The sequence below is a fragment of the Vanessa atalanta genome, chromosome 8 (assembly GCF_905147765.1).
Source record: "Vanessa atalanta chromosome 8, ilVanAtal1.2, whole genome shotgun sequence".
NCBI classification, from domain to species: domain Eukaryota; kingdom Metazoa; phylum Arthropoda; class Insecta; order Lepidoptera; family Nymphalidae; genus Vanessa; species Vanessa atalanta.
The window spans coordinates 11,160,959-11,186,669 of NC_061878.1; the positions used below are offsets into that span (position 1 = coordinate 11,160,959).

Here is a 25,711-nt window from a genome sequence, read left to right on the forward strand (position 1 = left end):
CGACTTGTTCCCGAGATATATTAGCGCGGCTGGTGTGTAAGTTGTCTACGGTACTGTCTTCTGCATAGCAGTGAATATTGCTAAATTGCAACAAATCATTGATGTGCAGAAGAACCAGAGTAGGTCACAATATAATGCCACCAGAATTGACAAATTTTAAGTCAGGGCATCGACAACGACCTTGATCTGCCAAAAAGCTGGTGATCCAATTAGTTAATTTCCCGGGAAGCCCATAAGAAGGAAGGATCGAAGGCTTTTGCTACAACTAGCGTGCTGCTAATGCCTCCTCCTCGATTCAACTGCTTCCACCCATCTATGTGTCAGGTGAACTAGAAGATCACCGGCTGAGTGACCTTGATGGACATCGGACTGGAAGTTGCTAATTAGCTGGGAGCATTATCTTGGAGTAAAAGAAAGTGATGGCTATAGGCCTATGATTGGACGGGTTTAGCGGTTGCCTTAATTAGGGATCGAGTGCACCAAAGCAGGCTTTCCGGATTTCGGGACGAGGCCTAATCGATTTACCAATTAGATTAAATAGATATTATATTTAAATATCAGCTCGCTGTGCTTTCGCACCGTCTTCTCCCAGTGCCTATTTTCTTATATCATATTATCCCACGTTTTTACAGATAATATATATTTATATAAAATTAAATCTATATAATACTAATATATGATTATAGATCTGTGTACACTACAAGTAGGATTGCCAAAAAAGACGCGTTAAACCCATTGTTATTAAACTACAATCTCTCGTATATCTACGTAATCGTTGTTTCTTGTATGATGTTTCTTTGACAGTAATATCAAGGTGGATAACATAATTTGTAATATGTATAGTTTCATTTAATAAAGCTTAGTTTATTTTTATTATTATTTTCTTTACATATTCTCAAAGTTTAAGTTTGATAATAAATTATTGTACCTATAAGTTTTTTTATTCAAAGTTGATATTTTCTCTTTCACAGATATATATATTTTATTTTTATAATTCTATTATGATTAATAGTTTACTGAAGTGCATTGAATCAAATAGGCACAACGTGTAACAGAGGCTTTAGGTGCGTAGTGTAGTGTCAATTGTCAAAGATTAGTATCCTTGCGCAGTGTGTATGTACTGTAAACTGTAGTGTGTACTGAGTAGACACTAGACAGTACTGTGTTATTAGACTATTCTTTTGTATACGCTCAATATTATTTACAATCAATCGTCTGTAATATCAAAATTACATTTATGTTTTATATAAAATAATATAATAACAATGGAGGTAACTAGAAAAAGTGAGTAATTTAATGGTAAATAAGGTAACCTTTTATTTATTGTTATACATTTAATCTCACAATAAACACTTTTTTTAGATTTCAAAGAAACATTACCTCTAATAAGCGAATCTATAAATAAAGCGGATTTTTTGGTGATAGATACGGAATTTACAGGCTTAATTAACGGTCGAGATGTTTCTATGTTTGATTCTCCCCAAGAGTACTACACAACACTGTTGAATGGGTCAACCGATTTTTTATTAATACAGTATGGTCTTTGCGCTTTCTTCTGGGATGAAGAAGAAAAACACTACAAGAATGATGCATATAACTTCTATTTGTTTCCACGCGGGCGTCCTGGTCCCGAAAAAATGTTTTTATGTCAAAGTTCTAGCTTAGATTTTTTGGCGGCACAAGGATTTGATTTTAACAAACTTATCAAAGAAGGTACTTATATTTACATTTTTTTTAGCAATATATAAATCATAAAAGACATGAAATACCAAATATATTGGAAAATACATAAATCAGGCAGCATATTTTGTACAAATTTGAGGCTATGAATTGAAGATTAAAAAACAAGGCTGGGTTCTTTGATATATATGTAGTTATAAATATGCCTTGATGTATGCAAATATTTGGGTTTAATAAATTTTAGTTTAAAGTTTATAATAATTAATATAAGTTCAGGGACATCTCTAAACTTATTCTTTTAACTTTAGTTTCTTGCCTGTTCTTCTCAATAAAAACTACATTCTGAACCCATCCAGCTTTACTTTTAATATAGTTTTCTAAAATGAATGTGAAAAATAAAAGCTTTCTTAAATAAATTATATTTTTATTTTGATTTTTAAAATGAAGTGCAGGCATTTCTATTTCATAAATAATAACAAATAGATAGGGAGCACATTGCTATTATAAACAAAAATAGAGTTATGGCTTTAATATACTATCTATATTACTTTATGTGTTGTTGCTGAATTATAAGATTTTTTTATATTGATCTTGTTGAACACCGCTAGAGGCTTAAACTTTTTAGATGTTATGTAGATATAAAATTATTCAAATATAATTAATACCTACATGCTTAAACCACTAATAGACAAAGTAATATTTATCACTATTCGTTTTATGAGTCAGTGAGTAAATAGTGTCTTGGATACACCAATTCATTATTCATCACAGCATTTTGTAATACAGGAAGTAATAAATAAGAATAGTAAACAAATTTAACCTCAAAAACATTTTAGCAACTAGCAACCCGTAGCACATACCAATGTGGAATGGCATATATAATTACGAAGCTATATTAATGTAAATGAATAAATATTTTAATTTAGGATTTAAGGTTTCTAAACTCTTATGATAATGATGACAAAAAAAATCACAGGTAGCTTATAGGTAATCAAATTAGAGCCAGAATTTTTTTTACTTTATCATTAAATTTCAGATTTGTCACATTTTTTTGGCCTACTGCAATAACTAATAAATTTTATGAAGTCACAAAATATGTATTTCAAATGTTATTCATTAAAATGTTGTTAATTTAATGTTCAAATATTGTTATTTTTCAAAATATCAAAACACTAAATATATTTATATATTTTTTTTGCAATTGATGTACTTTCACACTGAACTGTTGAGTAAATTTTGGTATTAATATAGTGATAAACCTTTTTCAGGCATCTCATATATGACAGAACCTATAGAATCAAGGTTGCGAGAGAACTTGGCAGAGAGACAAAGTAGGAGTAATTCTGAGCAGGAATCTATCACTATTCCTGTTGAGCAAAGAAGTCAGATTGAAGACATTTGGTAAGAGAAATACTTTTAACTTGTAGCTTTGTTCAATATTGCACCTGATGATGCAGTTTTGGAATGCCTTTGACAAGCCTTTAAAGCAGTATCTGTACATCTGGTAGATTAGTCAAAGTCAAGGTCAAAAATCTTTATTCAATATAGAAGTGTTTACACTTGCTTGTTGATAGTCAAAAATCTACCACCGGTTCGGAATTTAACACCTCGGACCTGAGAAGAACCGGCGAAAGAAACTCAGTAGGATTTTTTTTCCATGTTACAGTCATGAAAAGTAAAAACAATATCAGATTTAACACAGAGCTCTGAGAAATGAAATCTTTAATATTAAGTCCAATAAGATTTCAGTTGTAGGTTGTAGCTATGAGGTTATTTATTTATTTATTAAAAAAAAACAAAACTGTTCCTGATATATTCACCACTGTATTTCCTGTGGTTTCTATATGTTTTTCAATAGTTTTAAAATCCTATAATCTCGTTTTTCTTGTAATTGCAATTGTATGATTTTTTAAAAACTAATGTTTATGTCCAAATTCTGTCAATAGTAGAAAAAGTCAATATACATTTTTTAGACGTTAAAAGGGTTATAAATGGAAATTGTTAAAATACAATATTTATTTTACAGTAAAAAAGTGCGGGAATTTTTGGATAACAGCAAATCAGATGAAATGGAGATTGATAGATGCAATGCATTCATCAGGCGATTGCTGTTCCAAGAGCTAGGGGCACGTTTTAAAAACGAAGCATTTGTTGAGACCAAGGTTCTGGAAAATAAAGATAGGTAATTGTGTTTTGTAAATTTATAATTACTTAATTTAAAATATATATATATATATATATATATACTTCTTATAACATAATCATTATGTTAAATTAATAAATTAATAAATAGTAGACATAGTACTTGATTTTCTTAGAAAATAAGCTTATGATATATAAGAAACATGACTATGATTAAAATTCTTTATTTATTTAATTTAACTAAGTATTAAGTAGGATGTTGATTACCATTAATATTATATTTATAAAACATGAAAACATTTACTAAACGAAAATAAATGTTAACTAAAACATTTAACATTGGTTAATGCTTTTTAGGGTTCCGTACCCAAAGGATAAAAACAGGACACTATTACTAACTTTGCTGTCTGTACATTTGTCTGTCACCAGGTGCATCTCAACTCTCACTGGGCTGGTTTTTACTTAACTGTACTTAATACATTAGCAATTTTATCATCAACTCCAACCTTATTTATTAAATTTAACACTAAGGACCGCTTAAAAGTATTAAAAACTAAGTTTTTTTTTAACTATATGATTTCATGACAATAAATTGCCGACAGATAGTCAAATATGTTGGAATGTTGATACAAAAATGTTACATTGTTCTTAACAACTTCAGTAAAGTTACCATCTTGTTTTGTATTTTTCACTGTGTTTTTATAGTGTTTCATTCATACATTCGGAACAAATCATTCGTAGTTATTATCTTGTAAAAGAGAAAATATACTTACCTAAGAAAGTTTTAATATGAGAATTTTAAAAATTAGTCTTCTATGATTAACTAAGTTAGAAAAACTTTTCCAGGGTGTTAAAAGTAAGCCGGTTAACACCCGAAAATAAGGGTGAGAATCGCAACTTACAGAAGAAGGAGAAAGAGTGGGAGGAGTTTGAAGAAGCGGTTGGTTTTTCGAAGGTTGCCAGAATGATCAGTCAGTCGGTAAGCTAGTTGTGTTTCACTTATTATGTCTTCCAAAGACGGAAAAGAACCAGAACAGTTGAAAAGCATTAATTTTAAAGATAGATAGGTAGATTTTTTGCTATTCAATATGTGAGTGTGTTGTTTGTATGTTGAAATTTTAACCATATTAAATTTGAAAGAAGTAAGAGTAAATAATGAGCTAATATTGCAGTAAAACAAAGTATCTATATATTAGTCAAAAAGAGACATGTCCAAATTTTATATTTAACTGTTGTTGGTAGTTTCATTAACATTAATTTGCTTTTGAAATAATAATTTGAAGATCTTTAGCGTATGTGAGTTCAGCTAGTAAATGATAAATACAGAAATATAAAATATAGTTTTTTGCACAAATTATTTTCTTTATTGAGTTTAATAACTTATTATTACATGCATATATTCTTTCAGGAAAAGTTGGTGATAGGTCACAACATGTTACTGGACGTCCTGCACACACTGAACCATTTCTTCCAACCGCTGCCTTCTGATTACTCTTCCTTTAAAGAGTTTACACATTGTATGTTCCCGAGGTCAGTTTGATTAGGAAATAATTTTAAACATATGATTGTATGAATTTAATTTACTGATATGCATAATAATGTTAGCTTATTCCTATTATTATATTCTCACCAGAACTATGGCTCTCATTGTTTTTTCAGTGACAAAAGAAGTCTTGATGAAAATACTTGTTTAAACATTTAGTTTTAACCAACTATAATTCGTAAGCATTGCTTAAATTATATTAAATAGCTGTTAGATCTTCGCTCAACGTAACTTGGAACTTTTTTTTTATAAATAATTTAAAATATAAATATAGTTCGGCCATTTCTTCTCTTTTGCATATAACTAACACAAATTAATAATTTGTACGTAAATTTGGTCCTGTTGTGGATTATACACACTCATAGACATTTTGTCGGGCCAGTTATTGTATTTATCTAGCAACTGAAAACAGTAGCAGCTTGGAATGGGTAAGTTGGACCTGCGCCTGAACCCATTCCGGTCATATGGAATTGTTATTTCATTGGATTACGAGAATTGGTACTTGTCAGTTTTATTGTCAGTTGCAGTTCAAGCTAATTTTCCTTGCAAATAGTCGTCTTTGTTCAAAACGGTCAAGAGGACATCATCAGAAATTGATTTTTATTTATAACTTAATATTTCAGGATTCTAGACACAAAATACATGTGTAGTCTACCTCCCTTCAAAGACAAGGTGAATTCTAGTGTTCTACAGCATTTACTGTCAACACTATCGGAACCACCATTCTCACTGCCAAAAGTCGGTAAGTTACATTTTTATTTTTAGGAAACTTCGACATAAATAAAAATCTTTTATCCTATTTAATCGCACATTATTGGCCATTCTTATCGTTTGAGTTAATAATAAATTACAAATTTGGGCCTCGGGTCAGCCGAGTCTACCGAAACATTCACGTTTACCCTCCACTCAGTAAGTCTGTTTAGTAAAATTTACCGCCGCTCGACTGTAAATCGATTGCGCGGCCGCAGAGTGCGCGGCGGGGCGCGGCTACACGTGCGCGCAGAACAAGGCGCACGAGGCGGGCTTCGACGCGTACGTGACGGGGCTGTGCTTCCTGGCGATGCAGGCGCACCTGGCGCGCATGCGCGGCGAGCGCGGCGCGCGCGTGGCGCAGGCCGACGCGCCGCCGCTGCGCCCCTTCCTCAACAAGCTGTTCCTGGCCAAGACCGCGCACCAGGACTCGCCCTACATCAACCTCACGGGGCCCGACCGTACGTACTGATGTGCTTTTTTGTATATTGGACATAACTAAAGTAAAACACAACACATACCATAGTTTAGTTATGTTAAGGCATTATGTATATTTTGTTTCAGCGACGCCGTCCAGAGACCACGTCTTTCATTTAACGTTCCCAAAGGAGTGGCAGAGGAACGACATTAATCAACTTTTCAGCGCCTTTGGTAAGATTATTTTACTTTTATCCGAAAGGCTAGAGACTCCTCCGAGCAGCGCTATGTGACTACGACTGGAAAATGGTTATGATAAACGGGGACTCGCGTTTTTTGACGAGCTGACCAAATCTCAGGTTGCTTCGATCCATCTCCTTTAGCGCAAGCATCGTAGGCAGTTTTCATTACAAAGACGCAAACGTGAATTAGTGGTTAAGATAGTCGTTAAATAATTAAAGTATATTATATAAAACTAATTTCATTATTCATAAGAATGTAACGGAGCCATAAAAGGCCAAACCATTTATCAAACTCGTAAAAGCACATGGATGCTAAACAATGTGGATAAAGAAATTAATAAAAATATATATATGCTTACTTAAATTACGTGTTCCGGATAACATTTCTATACAAGTATATTCATAATCATTCCAAAGTATAAAGAATAATATACGATTAGTCAACTTCCACAACTACAATACAATAACACTCTAAGAGGTCTGTAAAAAAAATACTAATTAAATATATATAATATATTTTTAATATTAGGCCAAATCACAGTCCAATTCTTGGACGATACATCAGCCCTAGTTGCGTTATCAAGAAGAGATCTTGCGAAGACAGTCACCCGGGTGTTCGCCAACAACAACCGGATATCCATCATGCCGTACGTCACGTACAAGCTGCTCAATAATAAGGTGATTTGAGCTTTATTTTATCAGCCTTAAGATTTACATTCCTTTGTATTTCAAATATTGGTTACTATGGACTATTAACAAAACCAAAGTGAATATTTCTTTAAGATTACTAATTAATTATTATTTAATGAAATTCTACTGCATGAGAATAGGTTATATTATCATGAAATAATCCATTATCTTCCTTACTGTAGACGGTAGACATGGCGCCTTATTAAAAATCTGCAAGAAATGTGTTAAATGTGTACATTTTTATTACAGTTTATCTTAGTAACCAGTACTGATATTTGTGAAACAAACTTTATGTATGTGTACTAAAGTATTGTTTCGTCTGCAGCACCAGAGCGAGCGTCGCGAGGAGACATCGGAGAAGTTTATGAGACTGTACGTAGTACTTTTTTCAATCGTGTTATCTGTTTTTATTTATTATTTTAATCAAATCGCCATCTCAGGATAATAATAAGTGTATTTTAATAAACTGTTGTCTATCATTTTTATATTTTAATGAAATCGAGCATTTATTAATGAATAGTAAATTCCAATGTACTTCAATTGGTATTATAATCCCATTCCATTTCCATCCCATTAAAAATCACAAAACTATTACTTCGAAATCATAATTATCTCTGTCACTTAAGACTAACGATCGGTTCAGAAAATCAGGAATACCAGTAAAAACGTTTTTCTATTTGATGATTTATTAAACGTTGTCTTTCTTTTTTTGATAAAAATTGCTTTAAAATTACTAATTCTAATCAATCATTATTAATATTATTAATCACACGCTTAGTGTCAATTAAGGCAACCTTAAATGTCTTACCGGTAGACGAGTGTTATTTTTTCCTATGATTCTATAACCATATTCATATTCGACATGATTCATTTTTTACTTTAGCTATTCCAATATAGAAGATAATTTGTTCTATTTATATTTTTGGGCTGGTGGTATTAATTACTTTTAATTTATTGTCATAAAAATGAATATGTAATGCATGTTTGTCGCTTATGGGAGTCCTGTGTGTGTGTATCTATGTATGTATTTAATTTATTTGTCAACTTGATAGTTTTTCTTATTTTTCATAATATAGCCTCTCAATTAGTTGGTTACTTAAAACGTTCTACTAGTACTCAAAACTAAAGGTTTTTTTTTCGATTTATTTTTTAATTTTTTGAATATATTTTAACGAGAAAATAAGCGTAAAGCGCTTACAACAGTCCTAATTCGACGAAAAAGATTACCTACCTAATCTAATTTATAGACATCTTAAATTATACTTGACTTATGAATTTATTTTAGACTAGCTCATAAATTACTAAGTATTTATTTCGATTAGTCTAGTGATTTGTAATTTACCCAAAATAATTGTAATTTATACTACAAATAAAAACACAGTTATCACCAATTATTCCTTATATGAGCAGCGAGTTTCTTGCCGTTTCATATCGCTGGAAGCTGCTTTCCGTTGGTAGTATTTAAATATCGATGATTCAAAAACGCTTCATTGTGAAGTTTACTTGAATAAAAATGATATGATTTGATATACAATTAACTTAAAATAATTATACCATTCGTTTACTGTATTTCGGAGTGTACATTTGCTACCATTCATTCATGAAAATAGTGCCGGCGCAACTCCACTGACAGTCAGGCTCTTGTGGTTTGCTTTCAAGCACTCGTTAAATAACTGACGCAAGCTCGATACAACTAAAATACCAAAAACAAGAAAGAAGGAAAATCTTTCGCTGTAGGTAAAGAAAGCTGCAGGTGTCGAGATTATTCGGTCTAAAGATTACACAGCGTTTATCGTGTATTAGAAGTGCTTTATTTAAGAAATTGTGTATACCACACTAAAATACATACCACACTACTTATGTTTTACTCGTCAATATTTGATGTTAAAAAAGTATCTGTTGAGAAATGGATAAAAATACAGGAAGGTAAGAAATATTATTCACGTGTTCATTATGTTGACTATTGTAAAAAAAGTTTGTGTATAATTAATAGGAAACAAACTATAGTAAATGTAAAATGAGTCAGAAAGGATGTATTCTCGGAAAAATGTTTTTGGGCGCCCCATTTACAACACATTAACAGCCTGTAATTTTCCCACTGCTGGGCTAAGGCCTCCACCCCCTTTGAGGAGAAAGCTTGTAGCATATTCCACCACGCTGCTCCAATGCGCGTTGGCGGAATACACATGTGGCAGAATTTCATTGAAATTAGACACATGCAAGTTTCCTCACGATGTTTTCCTTCACCGCCGAGCACGAGATGAATTATAAACACAAATCAGCTCGCATGGAAATCTGTCGCTATTCTCATAATGTTCTATTTTTTTAATGTATAATATAAATTTAACGCGAGTAAAAACGGGGGACCAAGATACTCTCAAATATTTTTTGTTAAACAACTTACAAAATAACATTTATCTGAAGTTTATCTAATGCGGGGAATTCCCCAAACATAAATAACGTCATATTTTATGTGTAGGGATTGTATAGTCTGTGAGCTCGTCTAAAATTGGAGGCTCATGTAGCTTACCGCTAGATGGCGTAGTTAACTAGTTTTAATAAGAGGTGGGTATTTTTGAAGTAGTACTGAAGTAGTAGTAGTAGTACGATCTTGTCTCCATGGTTTCGTAGGATCATACGATATATACGTGTGTCTGGTACGCCTGCGTTGTGCCGATATGCTATGCTTATGCTTATGCTTAATTTGACTGATCGGTTCGATTTACTACATTAATAACAAGGCGCTTTTAACGTTGTGGCACACTTATTGTATCTGCTTAGCTGAATTATCGCCCTCCGTTTTACTACGTTAAATGAATTAACGGATAACGTCATGAATACGTAGCAAGCATCACATGTTTTTGTCAGATAAAAATATATGAAGTCAGGTCCATTATTTCGAAATTAGCTATTTGATTCAATTTTAAATAAGAATTTATAATTTTGTTAGACTACGAAGTTTCGAAATAAAATTTCACAATTTTTACCAAGTTTCCGTAAACAATATTTTTAACAGAATATTATGACGAAAGGTATATTATGTTAAATTATATTCTGCTAAATGTATATCATATGAGATGCCTATTGTAACTTTCATAACACATGGGTCGAATTGACATTGTCATGTTTATAAATAGCTTACGTTTATATTAATAAAATAATACGCTAGAAGATTATGTAGAAATGTTAACACGTGAGAACTACATTCCCCATTAAATAACAAATTGGTGTATTAGGCTTTTTTCAATCTTGAATAATTATGAGCAAAATGAAGTCAATTTAAATGAATTTCCAATTATTTTTATGAAAGTTATAAAAAATACATAATTACTGAGCGATATAATACATTCGGTCGCATTTCGATTGGGTTTGTTTCACTGAGCTTTCTACTTGAAGCTATTGTAAGCCTCGGTTTAACGGATCGTGAGAGGATATCTGTAGGGTAACAACATTTAACAGCTACGTAGGATATTTTTATTTCAGAAATATTGTAGGCAGAGAGTGAAAATGCTATTTATTGTTAAAATTTTATTTTAATCATTTATAATTAGTTTTATCTCGCTTATATTATAAAGTAAGTATGTCAAATATGTTCGAATAAAACCATAATAGTAGTTTATGGGATTTTTTTTTCATATATATTTATTAGTAAAGAAAGTTACTGTTAAGTACACAATGCAGTCGTCTTTTTATTTTATAATATAGTAGTATAATAAACGACTTGGCAATATGCACTTGAGTTTATAATTATTTACTTGTTAATAAATAAATAGTAATAATAAATATAAATAAATATTGGACAACTTCACATAAATTATACACTCTGATCCCAATGTAAGTAGCTAAAGCACTTGTGTTATGGAAAATCAGAAGTAACGACGATACCACAAACACCCAGACCCAAGACAACATAGAGAACTAATGAACTTTTTCTACATCGACACGGCCGGGAATCGAATCCGGGACCTCGGGGTGGCATACTCATGAAAACCGGTGTACACACTACTCGACCACGGAGGTCGTTATTGTTTTTATGTTGTTTTATTTATTCAGGATAGTAGAAAGGGCACGTCATGATTATGTTAACACGCTCCTACGTAAATTTTAAAATCTTATTTATTATATATTTGACTACTGTTATAAATATCTGTGCCCATAATACCGCGTGGTCACCATCGGTCTGGACAATGGCGCGTGGTACGCGACCCCGCGACCTCGCGTGCGCGCTTCCGCCATCTTGCATTTTAATGCGCGCACCGCATTTGCATAGACCGACACGTGCGATGATATTCCATTCTCATTTACTTTGTGCTACCTCTGAGGGGAATTGTTTTGCTAAATCTCTGTATTAATTTTCTTATTTCGTCTAGAAATGGAATAGGTACTTACATAATAACTAAGATATTTTTTTTTGCCTTATCAAAACTTGTTAACAATATCAATTTCCAATAAAATTAAAGTTGAGTGACTTGCAACTTTTTTACATCAATAATAGACCTTTTCGTTCGAAGTGTGCAGTAAAATATTATCTTTTATGTATTAATAAAAACTATTATTAAAAAACAAAATCAAAAACATTTTTCCATTTTAAAAAAAGTTTTCTTTTTTAAATGTATAAAATCCTCATAAGTGCTAGGAATACAAGTGGAGAAACTATATGTTCATCAACAAATATACCACTGGTACATTTAATTTTAATCGTAATTAAATGTCACTACAGTAAATCTAGAGTTGCAATTTCACTTTATCCCTATCTTTTCCGACCTTTATGAGATTTATTGGCAGTCCGCATTGCATTAGCGACTAGCGACTGGCATATCAAAGTTTGGCACGGCGCATATAAATAAAAGGAGCGGTTAAAGAAACAATTGTGGCACGCGTCGATCGCTCGTAAACACTCGAGTTTCATCGGCATCGCTCGTGCCGATGCTATCTCGCGGTTACCTTGTTTAGGGCACAGAGTAACTTGGTATAGAAACTTATTACTTTCTTAAAATATACCGAGCCTAAAAGATGAAACATGTTGAACATGTTTTTGGCTATACTTAGGGTTTTATTTCATTTCAATATAGTTACACTCTGCACTGAAATAATGAGTTTTATGTGTTTACTTTTCACCTTGCTACTGTTTTATGACATAAGTCATACTTTACTCACTTAACAGTACAATGTTTGTAAATCTTTATACTAATTACTTAAATGAATTTAAAGTTATGATGCTAAATAAATTATATATTAATGAACTAATGACATTATGTTTAAATCTTTCTTCAGGTTTGTAAGTGTTAAATAAATGATTAATATATAATTCAACCAATTCAAAATTAAATAATCATGATATTTAATTCCTATGGCTCGTTGTAATTCAATGGAAATGTAATATTGTTTTATATGATTTTAGTAAACGTACTATATGTTTGTATGAATAATTTGTTGCGTAAGGCCTGCTTCTCTCACTGCTCTGTGTAAGGGTGCGCACGCGCCGCGAACTGGGTCGCGATTCTCGCCTCCAGCCTCCGATAGCTGTTTGCGGTAGTAACAGTCACTGATTTAAGCCTTCGTGACGCGCATGATCTTGTGTGAAATACTGTCCGCTCCCTGCACGTTGAGTCATCGCGATATACCCTCGTATTATGCGCGCGCCACGTGTGGGAGTAGCTTTGCAATGTATTGAATAAAACAGCATTTACTTCATACCGTATCTGTTATATAAAGGTGTTCAATAATTTATTTCCAGTACAAACTTGTAGCGGGTTATAAATTTTTTAAAGTACCATCTTAGTATTTACATTTGAAAATGGTATAATACTATACAATATATTTCCTGGCCTTACATAAAGTCCAACTGCCATGATTAAATTATATAAAACTAATGGAGACTTTAATAGAGTATTTTGATAATTTAATAGTAATCATACATGACCAAGGAATTGAAGCACCAACTTGATCAATATTTAAGGTCAATTGTAAAACTATGTTTTGAGTTGATATAATCTTAGTTATAACTAAATCATTTTTATTACTTGCCGGGAAGATATTTTCGATAATTGATTTGGATTTATTGCGACTTCGAATATATTGGACCGTTTTGTGAAGAAATGTACCAAACTTACGGACACAAATAAAAGTTATTTAGATTTAAAAAATAGTATGTATAACATCAAAGTTTATATTTGAATGCGCATCTTAACTTATACTAATATATTTTCAAAGGTTTTTCGGCTAATCATTATCGTACAAAATATATATCGTAAATATAACTTAGCCACAAAAACACGTGGCCGGGTCTGCTAGTATATATTATACGTATGTAAAGTTAAACTGGGTTTTATTAGTGCTTCGGTGCGTTCTCCTGGTTCCATTATAAATATGCAAAAGTATTTTGAACGCATTTCTGTTAAGATTTCGAATTTGTTAACAAAAATATGTTGTATCTTTTTTCTAATTCCAAATTTCTACTTTTTAAGTTGAGAGTTCGTTCTCGATTTCATCGGCAGATGTTCAATAGAATTGCCTTTGGTATAAGAGCGTTAAAATCTGTCGAGTCAAATAAAGCATTAACAGTTACAATGATAGGTATCGCTTGGCTCTTCCAGTCCAGTTATCCACTTGAATATTATTGAGGCAAGGCATTGAGAAACCCAGTACGTTCCGCTGTGCGTTCTGTCGTGTCGGATTAACACACCACAGATAGCATTCACTGAAATTATTGCTGAACTCGAATATGAATAATCTGTGGTCTGGTGACGGTAAATATCGGATTGTCGTGATGGATGCGTGTGTTTCGTTGTTAGGTTTATCGCTATTGGTTGGTGGAACTTTTGACTTTGAATTAGACTGTCTAACAAAATTTTGGTACATTGAAATATTTTCGTGTCTTGAATCTTTTTCGTTGCGGTTTCGGTTAAAAGTATGTTTTCAGTGTGGTGTGTATATCTTTGTTTTTCGTTTCAAACATTTTATTTAAGTGTGTTTTAAGACAAGTAAATTTAAATGTATTTTAACGTATTGCAATAGGTACCCCGTACCAGTTACTGGAATTCTTTGCCATGGCGTTGGTTCTTTTCAAAATAATTGATTTAGCTATAGAAATCTTATGTTCTATATATAACATTCTATTTCATTATGTCACAGCATTTGCATACAAATTACCATTAAGGTTTTCTAAGTCCATACAAAGTAGCAAATTTCTCAAAGAGCGGCGAGGTATTTCGCCTGCGTGTAGACAAAAGGTGAAGATAACCCTGCGCTTGCGCATTGCACCAGCTTTGTACTGGTCCTTTATACTTGACGGGGTACTAATGGCGCCACCCGACGACGCCCGCGATTTAGTGTTATAAGACTGCATCTTTACGACGCACCATCAGTTTCACGCCTTTGTGACCGCTCGCCTGTTTTTAGACTCGATTGAATAGAAACTGGGAGGGCTCCACGCAAAACATATTTATTTAACTTGACTTTGTATCTTACTTTGGATGCTCGCCGTTGATAGTGTCTCGTACTCGAACCACCTCTTTATAATAGGAACATACGTCTGCGCTCTTGCGGAATAAAACTCGTTTTTATTAATACCACCTTTTTATATAACGTCCGTTATTATATTGGCTAACATTGTAGATGAATCGTAATGTCTCAGCCAATTATATTTTATTTCCATCGTTCGTAAGTAACAGATGAGACTCGTGATATCACTAACGCGTGCTTGGATCTACAGATGGACTACGACAGGACAGGGCAAAACCTCTTTGCACTGACACGTGGTATTTAATTGACGTAGGACAGATTCGTGTTCGCTTGAGATGGTACACTTTGAGAGTAAGCCACGGCAGCCTTTATTCATAGTATTTTGAGCTATCAAGAAAACTATTACGGGTGATAATTGCCTGCTTGGATTTGACAGATGGAATAGCTCTCCGAAGGCCCAAATACGCGGCGTCGGCGCACAATTTGCCCCGGACACGTCACTCAGTGTAATTGGCTGTAGGCCGCCATTAGCTAATGAGATCTTGCGATAGGATCTGGTCGGCGTTTGTGCAAAGTGAATATTCTCGAGGATAGTTCGCTCCGTTAGGTACCAGACGATGACAGCGGGCAGGCGACAACACGAAACGGATTTGAGATTCAACGATGTCTGTGTCGAGACGTGTGAAACTATTCGACATGCCGACGTCTTGCCTATTGCGTCTGATCTGTGCGTATAAGGCGCGGCCTCTCCGACAACGAGTAACGGATGAATTTACTACTGTATTTACTAGTAGCTTATACGGCCATATACTTGTATTCTCCTATATTAGTCCATTACTTGCATTACATTAGATTGGCTAATGGCCCTATAATATCTACCAAGGGTAAAACATTAGGTATTAAACGAACATTTCATTGGAAATCTTGCTTAAGCCATTAAATTGATTCTCCATTCGTTTTATTAGTTGTTTGTCATTGGGCGCTATATTGAATCGGTAACTAATTTAATTAGTGATGCAGTGTCCATAGGCGGAACGGATATTCGTTTATTATGGCATTAAACAAAAACTCTTCTAAGACATATTTGGCGCAATTAAGAATTTTCCTATACGTATCGAATATCTAAAAAACCTCCTTACCATGCACGCCTTATTGCGTCACCGCAATGTAAACTAGTAATAGGGAGATTGGCCATAAATTAAGTGTAATTGATACGACAGAGACATCACAATCCTCGGTTATAAAAACAAAGTTTACCCTTTTCGAGCTGTTCTAATAAGCCTCCTGATGAATAAGGCGAAAATCATTATGGAGGCCGGTTTGTCGCATTAAAATTCGCGTAAAAAATAAACGAGTGAGGTAACGCTAACTATGTAAGATGTAAAGTTGCCGTGATCGACTGAGCGCACGCGACACCGGCGTCCAGCGGAGGCTATATGCCGACGAAATAAATACCCGAATTTGTATACATTTTATTTGTTGGATCAAAGAAAAACATTTCATTTGAGCTAGACTAACCTTCAATCTAAATCTTTCAAGACAAGTCTTATTTGAAAGAAAATAAATGGATATATTTTATCATGCCATATTTAATTAAAAGATTATTTTTTTTAAATTAATATAGGTAGGCTTAATTTAAATTAAATGCATTATAATAATAATGCATTTAATTTGATGAGTGTAATAAGTATCTCGTTGTGAGGTCGAACATAATTTTCAACACCAACTAGTTAAGATGGAGAAGAAGATTTTAAAAGATTGAACAAAATAAATGTTAAAATGTATTATTTTTCATACTTTGAAAAAGCAAGTTGAGAAGTGATATGCACTTACCATCAGGTGACCCATTTACCAGTCCACCTACTTATATGACATCAATAGGGTATTTTTAATTTAAGAGTTTTGTGAGATATATTTATTCAATAATTGTAGATGTAGATGTTGAATTATACACTAAATATGTCTTTCTGTCTCCTTACATTCCACAAAACTGAGATAAGAAAGTCCACCTATTATTGTGTTGGGTGCAACAAGCGAATCGTGATTGCTCGGAAAGGGATGAGGTACGACCCGTACACCATAATAGCAATATTACTAACACCACGGTATTACCATATTATCGTTCGTCCTTTTATTTGGTGCCAAAATTGGAATTGCGTCCATGTAAGCCCGACCTTTACCGTTGTTAGCTGTGATTTAACCGCTGCGATATCCCTGTAGCCGCGCTAACAATAAATACTGGTAGCGAATTAAAAGACCCATCGTAAACGTTAACGGACGTTTTGCCTAACTAATTTCGTATTGGATTACAACGATGTTTTTAAACTCTTCCTGTTGTGTCGCGATCGCTCTGCGAGTATTGGATATCGTAATTTGGAGCGTAGGCGACTATTTATTAGAACAATATCTATTGGAGTGGTATTTTGAATGTGAAATATAATTATAATATATCTAACTATCAATCAAATTAGTATTTTCCTGTTTACATATATGTGCTTTTATAATAAATCTGACTTGTAGTTCAATTTGGTTTAAGTATGCACGTCTAATTTTTTATATAACATATTTTATGTTATTTTTATTTTATAGTCATTTCTAAGATACTCGCTGTTAATATCTAAACATGGTTTAAGTGTTACATGGCATTCAATGAAAAAAATCTAAGGGCACTTATCTCTCTTTAAGACTTATTGAGTTTGTAGAATATACTCGTAACTACATTGTAGACTTCCCTTTTAAAAGTTGTAGGGATACACTACCGTTTGATACGAATAATAGTATAACCTATTCCAATCGAAGTAGGAATAAAGATAAACAAACCTTAGATTTACGTATTTTGCTAATAACTCGGCTATAGTGTGCACTACTAAGAGTTTATGATTAATATATCATTATTTATACCACAACTATTATACTTAACTACTTATACCCTCTTTAATTATACGTCCAAAATTCCGAAAACAGTTGCGTTATCGTTCAAAACGATATTTTTTCGCAAATCCATTGTGAATATCATAGATTAATCAAGCTTTCGATTAATGATATCGCGTCAATTTGCTGCCAAATGTTGTTTTGGCTTTTTTCCTGTTATGGTTGGAATAGAGTATATATTATTATTGTTTTTACCTTTTAATTCCGTTTCGGCTCATTGTAATGCATGCAATAACGCAGGAAACCTAGTTATTAACGCCAGCTGTCACGAGTGTATATATAATTTTAATGATTACACAATTTAATTGATCGTATGTTTGTTCTATGCAACCGCATCTCTGTGTAGAGCATGGTTAGAATGTTATAAGGGTCCTATAATTACATTTTGTATATAACGAACAACTTAACAATGTTAATTTATATATCAATCACGATATATAGACTTTTTACATTAAAAAGAATGTTAACAAGTGTATATTCCGATGGTTAGGTTAGCTTGTAATCCGACGAGTTATATACTGAAACATTTATCGGAATTGTAAAAGGAAGATAAAAAAGATAATATTATTATGGAAACTTCACACAAGTCCAGTACAGTCATACATTTCACCATTAAAAGTGCCATTAAATGAGGTATCGGCGAAACATACCATATTCAGTCTGAAAAGCGATCTAATGGCGTCGTGGTTAATATACCGACAAACGTCAAACGGGTATTGTTTTGAAACTGATGTATGTGCATAAGTTACGTAAACAGTGTACCCGGGCGTCACACGGTGACAGATAACACGGGCTAATGCGGTGTTAGCATCGGCGTTAGGGAGTATAATGTGGCCGGTGGTTCATCAGAAAACAAAAGTATGCCTCGCACATGTCAATGCAGTTTACAATTAGGTGAGCCGACTAGTTTTCATTTTAGAATTCATTCAGATACGCATTCATGTTGTGGCGTTTTTGTAGAAAAGTTAATTCGTTTTGTAGAACAGTTTTTTCTATTTAACATACAAAAGCGTTTATTCGCTTTTGTATTTTAAAATTTTAATAATTCATATTAATTTGGAATGTAATATATTATACTTGTAATTTGCCTTTATATATATTATATAATATACCTTTGACTCGATGCAGCTTAATTAAACATTCATCTCAATGTAGTAGGTCACATATGTTTTGCTAGGGATTGCGAATTTTAAAGCGAGATATTAAGTAAAACTTTTATTACAGGATATCGTTATTCAATACGTGCTGCATTTAGTTGTCTTTTAATAGAAATCCCGAAAAGGTTTATTTCGATCTGAGTATGCGAACGTCACTCCTGAATATATCTTATTAGTAGATTCAAACAAAAAGTGCAGTTACAAGTCAATTGCCGCTTCACCGCGTGTCACCGCGCAGGCGCGCCACAATCCTTATTTGGTCCAATGTTTGATAAATGAACCATCCCGTTGAGCTTTGAGACGATGTCCGATGTCTCGATGATTTTATGTGAGAGAACACAGCGCCTTTAATTGCTAATTGTAAGAACGCGACGATCGAGATAAGTACAGTTGCTAATATAAGAAACTCATATTTTATTTGCTCATAATTTTTCTCATTACATCCTCTCCATATGGATTGATTATTACTCGAGTATTAACAATGAACCATTCATTTTAAATTGCAACTTATAAACTGTCTCGATAAGTATCTAATTTTGCGATTTATCGTCGACTGCCTCATTATATGTCCCGAGCGGAATGAGACATAGAGAAAGCGACAATAAACCGTATAGGAAATAACTTTAACACACGTAAAACTTTTTCAAACGATACGTTACTTTTAAATGGACTTCTATTAGATTCTTAACATTGAATCAGCGCTGTGGTCGTGACCGAAGCGAAGTAATTTGGCTCACTGGTGGTATGTCCCTGTATCGTGACAGGTGAATGCGAGGCGCTAGTGTGTCCAACACCACAATTAGCCAATGCGTTCTCGTACCAATTAAACCAACATCGACATCGACATGTTTTCTATTCCTTGAAAAATTAAAGCGTAAACACTCGCAATGTCGGTTCGAATTTAAAAAAAAAACACTTCAATATTTTTATAGTCTGGGTTTGAATCGGAAGTATTTAAGAATTTATAAAGGTTGAAAGAGTTTTTCTTTGATGTGTTATTATTCTGTGGAATTCTAGTCGAGTTTACATAAATATGGGCTGGAGACTATGGGTTAACAATACAATTTGTACATCGCATAAAACTTTTTCTGTACATCTATAGTTTCATAAGAAGTTTCTTTGTAGGATATATTATTATGAAGAATATATGAAGCAAAACAATGTATGACATTTTATATCATCTTTTTGAATATTAAAATATTCAAACTTTTTGAATTAATTAAGAAAACTTTATAAAAATGTAATAGTGAATGCACAGCATACGGTTTGCAGTTTTTTATTTGAATTTCTTGTTGTCGGTTAGTTGACATTTGATAAAGATCACAATCAAACGCTCCACTGTTATTACCCGGAACTATACCTATAATCCATAATTAAAGTCGGCCATTTTATTTCGTACGCCCGTCTACAGCGACTTTATAGGCATACTTTTAAATTCAAATTGATGTTTAAATAAAAATATAATTAAAAATGAGGCGTCTAATATATATGTTTTAAGAATAAGAATAGATTGTTCGGGTTTCGGATAGCATTTTTTTGGGGTAACTGGGTGTGACTACATCTATTCACAAATAGATGAAGTCACACTAGCATATTAATAAAATACACGAAATTATGTAAAATTATTTGAATGATTATGATCATTTAATTGTATATTAATATCAACTGCACACCGTGAACACGAAGCCGAGTACAACAATGTCACGACAAAAAACATCGCTCTATTTATTTCCAACTACCGCATACACCACGTACGAGTTTAAATTAAAAAACAACATAAACTGATGTCCAAAAAAATCCTCCAATAAATAATTCCTTTCAATTAGTATATATTGGGATCATTGTCTGCATTATGTATACTAGTATAATGGCTTGGCGAGTTATAAATAATTTGGAATTGATTGATTTTCTATTTCTTAAATTTCCATAGCTTGTATGTCAGTCAGCTTCTTCATAGGTAATATTCGGTTAGTAATAATTAGTAAAAGCAAATTTATTTATAAAAATAGTCACGATCGTTAATAATCACGATTTTGATACGTTTCGTTTTCCGTAACAATTACAAACAATAGATTTAATTTTTGTAGCATAAGAAATAAATATAAACTTTATACATTATTTTTCATCAAATTTTAATAACTAAAAAGTTGTACTAATTATTAAAGTAATATCATTAAATAAATTAATAGTTGGCTTATTGACATATTACTTTTAATTGAATGAATATTTTTATAAATACCATGAAAATATTAGTAGTATGTGAACGTTATGACGGTGGAGCTGTTTTCAAATCAACGTCCGTAATACTCAGATGCCCGTTTACATTGTCTTACTATATTAAAAAATATAAATTAATAATTTCCACTATATTTGATCTGGATTATATTTTATCTATGGATAATGATATGATATGAATTCGTTTGCAAAAACTATATGACTTCCATACCTACTTTTGTAGCTGTAACAGAGATTAAAATAACCACACGTATTATAGTCGAGACGTTGATATCGATAGTGCGCCAATAAAATTATATTCGATTCGAGTCGAGTACCTACTTCACTTTATGGTGCGAAACATATCATAAAAATTTATTGTACCATAATGACATTCTATCGATAATAATAATTATTGTCGTCTAACAACGAGTAATTATGTATTAATATCTCGTGTGTTTATACCGTATGTCCCATTTTATAACTATTGCAATAGTACCCTCGAATTGGATACGGTTAGTTGCTAATATATTATATATTTTAATTTTTTTATTCCTATTTCAAATACATCCTTACTTTTACTTTTAATTCATGTAAATATATTTGAAATGTAGGTATGTTATTTTTGATATTTATCTAAGCTTGTCTCTGTGTTTTGGTTTCACCAAAAAATTTATGAAACTGAAAACAATGAAATCGCCTAGAATATCGGGAATTTTCATTACAAATGATAAAATATTAATTATCGTAAATTGTCATTGAGATCGATTAATTTATTGAAACATAGGTGACGAAACTTTTTTTTAAATAATTTTATTAATTTTTAGACGACTATTAGCGAGTATCGCCATTGAGTCGAATGCCACATAATTTGAAACACTCGTTTCGTCACCTAAAAGGCGTTCCTCGAGCATGTATAACGTATTTACAGAAACATCGTCATAAATTGACGTAGACACTATGTATGGAAAATATTAAATGGAAGTACGCGAATAATTGCATTTATTATAAGAGTGCAGAAATATAATAACAGACAATGACTATACTCGTACGTATGATTACACAAAAACAGAGCTGCCATTCCTATCCCCTGTTCCGACTAACTATTTCTATTACCAACCATTGAATACCAGAATATCAATTTCATAACTATTTTCATATTTTTATTATATTTCTTTAACAGGAGAACAAAAATAATAGCTAACATTGCCTTAAAACATACCTCCAAAACCCATTACTGTAATCGCATTAAGATCACAAAAAATGAATTTAACATCCCATTTTTTAGTTTCGTTTATGGTCTGGTATTGAAATAACTTTATCATATTTATAAAGTTTTTATGCGAATTTTTTTTACAGGTATTCATCCGACAACGCGTTGGCCCGGCGAGGTATGTCCATTTCATTTTTTAATAACTTCATAAAAAGAAATATAAGCATTTTGTAAGCTTGTTATTCATTTATTCATTCTTAAGGTATTTTATCAAGGACCGTTTTGTTAACTTTAAAATTTAGAAAAAAATATATCATTAAAAACATTTTTTTCATAATCAGGTAATCTTAAAAATACATAAATGTAATTGGACCATATTGTGCAGCAATATACCAACACTTATAAACACTAGTAATAGTTGTTAAGATTGTAACGAAGGGTCAATATAAATGTAGTTTTTTTTTTTTAAATCTTCACAACTTTTATTCGAGTTTCCGTGAGTTAGAACATTGCTGCTGCATCACGATCTGATTGATGATAAAATACCAAAAAGGTTTTATTGGTTCCTATAAAATCAATGTATATTTAATCTTAATTATGTGCTTTTTATTTGCATTCAAAATTAACACTTAAGGGAAATCCATTTGTAAGTATAAATTAGATAACGATTTGTAAACGTACAATATAGACCACTGTTTGATATTAATTTATTACTAATTATGTGCTTAACAGTAACTAGAATACACTTTAGTTCATTAATTGTAATTAATAATGTAATTGATATCTAGTTGATGCTTTTAAAATTTTGGAGGGGTGATTCAAAGGTAATGCTGAGTGTTTGAAACAAGAGCTATATTTGTGTAAGAACATTGTCTCCAACCGATTTGATATATAATTTCTTCTTTTCCTATTATTATCTCCTTTTCCTTCTCAAAATAATTACCCAGCGTTCATAACTTCGCTATTGTCATTAAATATTCGTTTTCGCCCCGCATTCGTTTCTCGACCGTGACAAAAAGAAGAAGTCGTTGGAGACTAGATCTTGAAAATAGAGTAGGTGATCAAGCTGTCTGAAGCCTGTTTCTCGATTGGCAGACAGTTCACAGGTGCATTGTCTTGATGAGACAGGCCTTATCGTCACTGCTTGCCACATTTTTATTTTTATTGGTCGTCTAGTAGTTTTCTTATTCGTTTTGCGTTGCAAGAGTCCATAAAAGTGGCTTCCTTCTCCCAATACGCGATTATTATCATTACTAATAATATCAATACAACGGTCTGTCTATTAGCTTACGGCCAAACTACTGAATCGAATTTGTTTCATCAAATTAATGCAAGGAAAGACTATATACCTAACACCTGACGACTAATCCCTGAAACTAGTTTTATATATATTGAATGTCGACAAAGACGTCTTAGTAGTCCTGAGTTACGAATCGAGACGGTTAGAGACCTTCCTTATTTGCAGTTCGTTGGTTAAAATTTCAAGGTGCTGCGCAGATATTTTCTTAGGATTTATACATGTGATACCTTTGGACCCGATTATCTTTGGATCACCTTTTTTATAACCGTTAAGGTATTTTTTTATTTATTTGTGGCTTTATATTGTAGTTATGTTATCCGTATTAATCAAAGAGAAAGTATATATTAATACACATTTTATATAACACCCGTAAATGATTTTATCTTATTCAGTATAAAATCTCTAAAAGAAAATAAAATACGATTGAAATAAGAAAATTGGTAACATCTGAACTAGAAGCAATGTAGAAGTTGATTTATTTTTATAGCGATTATTTATTATTCATTGTAATTATTAGATACTGTCAGTGATTCTAATGCGACCGGGTCGCCGGAGAAGAGTCGAGGGCGGTCGAATAGTGTATCGTTAACAGACGAGCAGCCGGCTCGCAAGAGGTGCGCTTCCGGCGTGTTTCAGGTAATTACAGACACATACATACTACATCTAATCCGAATGATTGATCTTCAAATTGATTTGATTACAGTCTAGGGATTTAACTACACAATTTAATATGCCAAATTCTTCCACGACCCGCGACTGCGTGTGGTGAGATCTCTTGGAAATTATGACGACATAGTTTTTTTACCAATATGAAGTCACCAAAATAATTGACAATGTAATAAACGAGAGTAAAAAACGTTTAAAATTTAATTTTACGACAAGAATCGTGTTTATTTCGCCGAAATATATTTTTTGTGGCTTTTTATTAGGAAAATTGACATTTTGAAGTATTTTTTCAAACATAAGAATACTGTTTAAAATTAAATTTGGATATTGTCTTTGTGCTAGCAAGTAATAGTAATATTCTTAAAAACTTTTTTACAAGATAAGTAAATAAGGTGAAAAATATTTTTAGATCGTAAAGCACTCTCTGCTTTCCACCATGAGCCGTGTAAATGGATATAACAATCAAAATTTTATTAATTGAATATAAGAAAAATTAAGTATTGTATCCATTACATAACTGTAATCATTTTTATAGATTGATGAAATGGAACCGCCGCCAAAAAAAGCTGAGCTCGTCGTCTCGAACGGACGAAGGAAACACAGTGACTGTGCGAAAGAAACAACAATATCCAAGAGGAAAGAGACGAATAAAGTTATAGACAGATATGACAGTGACAGTAAAAGTAAAGTGGAATGCGTAAAAGCGTTCAAGGAAATTGACAGTTGGGATTAATAAATTTAATTGATGTTGATGTGACGATGTGTTTTATTTAATCGCGCTGAACTGTGCGGCACATAATTATAGTATAGTTAGTATAGTTGAAGACAAAGTTTTTGATTGTATTCATATTAAAAAAACATACATACATACATACCTATTTGTTTTTTAGCAATATATTATGTGTTGGTTTCAATAATTTTCTTCTCTATTTTTATGAAGAACAAAATCTCAATAAAAACGTTTTAAATATTTTTTAGAATAATTTTCTTTTTTTTTTTATTGAAACATTAATATATTCCTTATATATGCATTGTTGCTTATTTTTATAGATAATTGTGTCATTTAAAATAAGTAATATAGTATAATATCGTTATGCAAGTTTAATTATTGAACTAAATTAAAGTAAAAATAAAATATTTTTAGATGTCCCTAAATTTTAAAATAACTAACATATAGATACATAATATTAGAAATACAATTCATGGCCTTGTAAATATTCACAATTACTCTTGTATTATAAAAATACATTTAGTGCAATAAAGGATTAATAAATCGAAACAAATTAAAACTTGTTTAAAATA

At 32.2% G+C, this 25,711-nt stretch overlaps 1 protein-coding gene across 1 annotated transcript; it reads left to right on the top strand.

Moving 5' to 3' along the window:
* Positions 1-1,114: 1,114 nt before the first annotated feature.
* LOC125066028 (poly(A)-specific ribonuclease PARN-like) lies at positions 1,115-25,166 on the top strand. Its single transcript, XM_047673915.1, has 14 exons — positions 1,115-1,284; positions 1,363-1,713; positions 2,949-3,081; positions 3,707-3,862; positions 4,669-4,801; positions 5,231-5,352; positions 5,989-6,107; positions 6,334-6,576; positions 6,680-6,766; positions 7,304-7,452; positions 7,790-7,836; positions 22,590-22,621; positions 24,261-24,379; positions 24,945-25,166. The coding sequence occupies exons 1-14, from the start codon at positions 1,266-1,268 to the stop codon at positions 25,140-25,142; spliced, it is 1,908 nt and encodes a 635-aa protein (XP_047529871.1). The 5' UTR covers positions 1,115-1,265; the 3' UTR covers positions 25,143-25,166.
* The last annotated feature ends 545 nt before the right edge of the window (positions 25,167-25,711 follow it).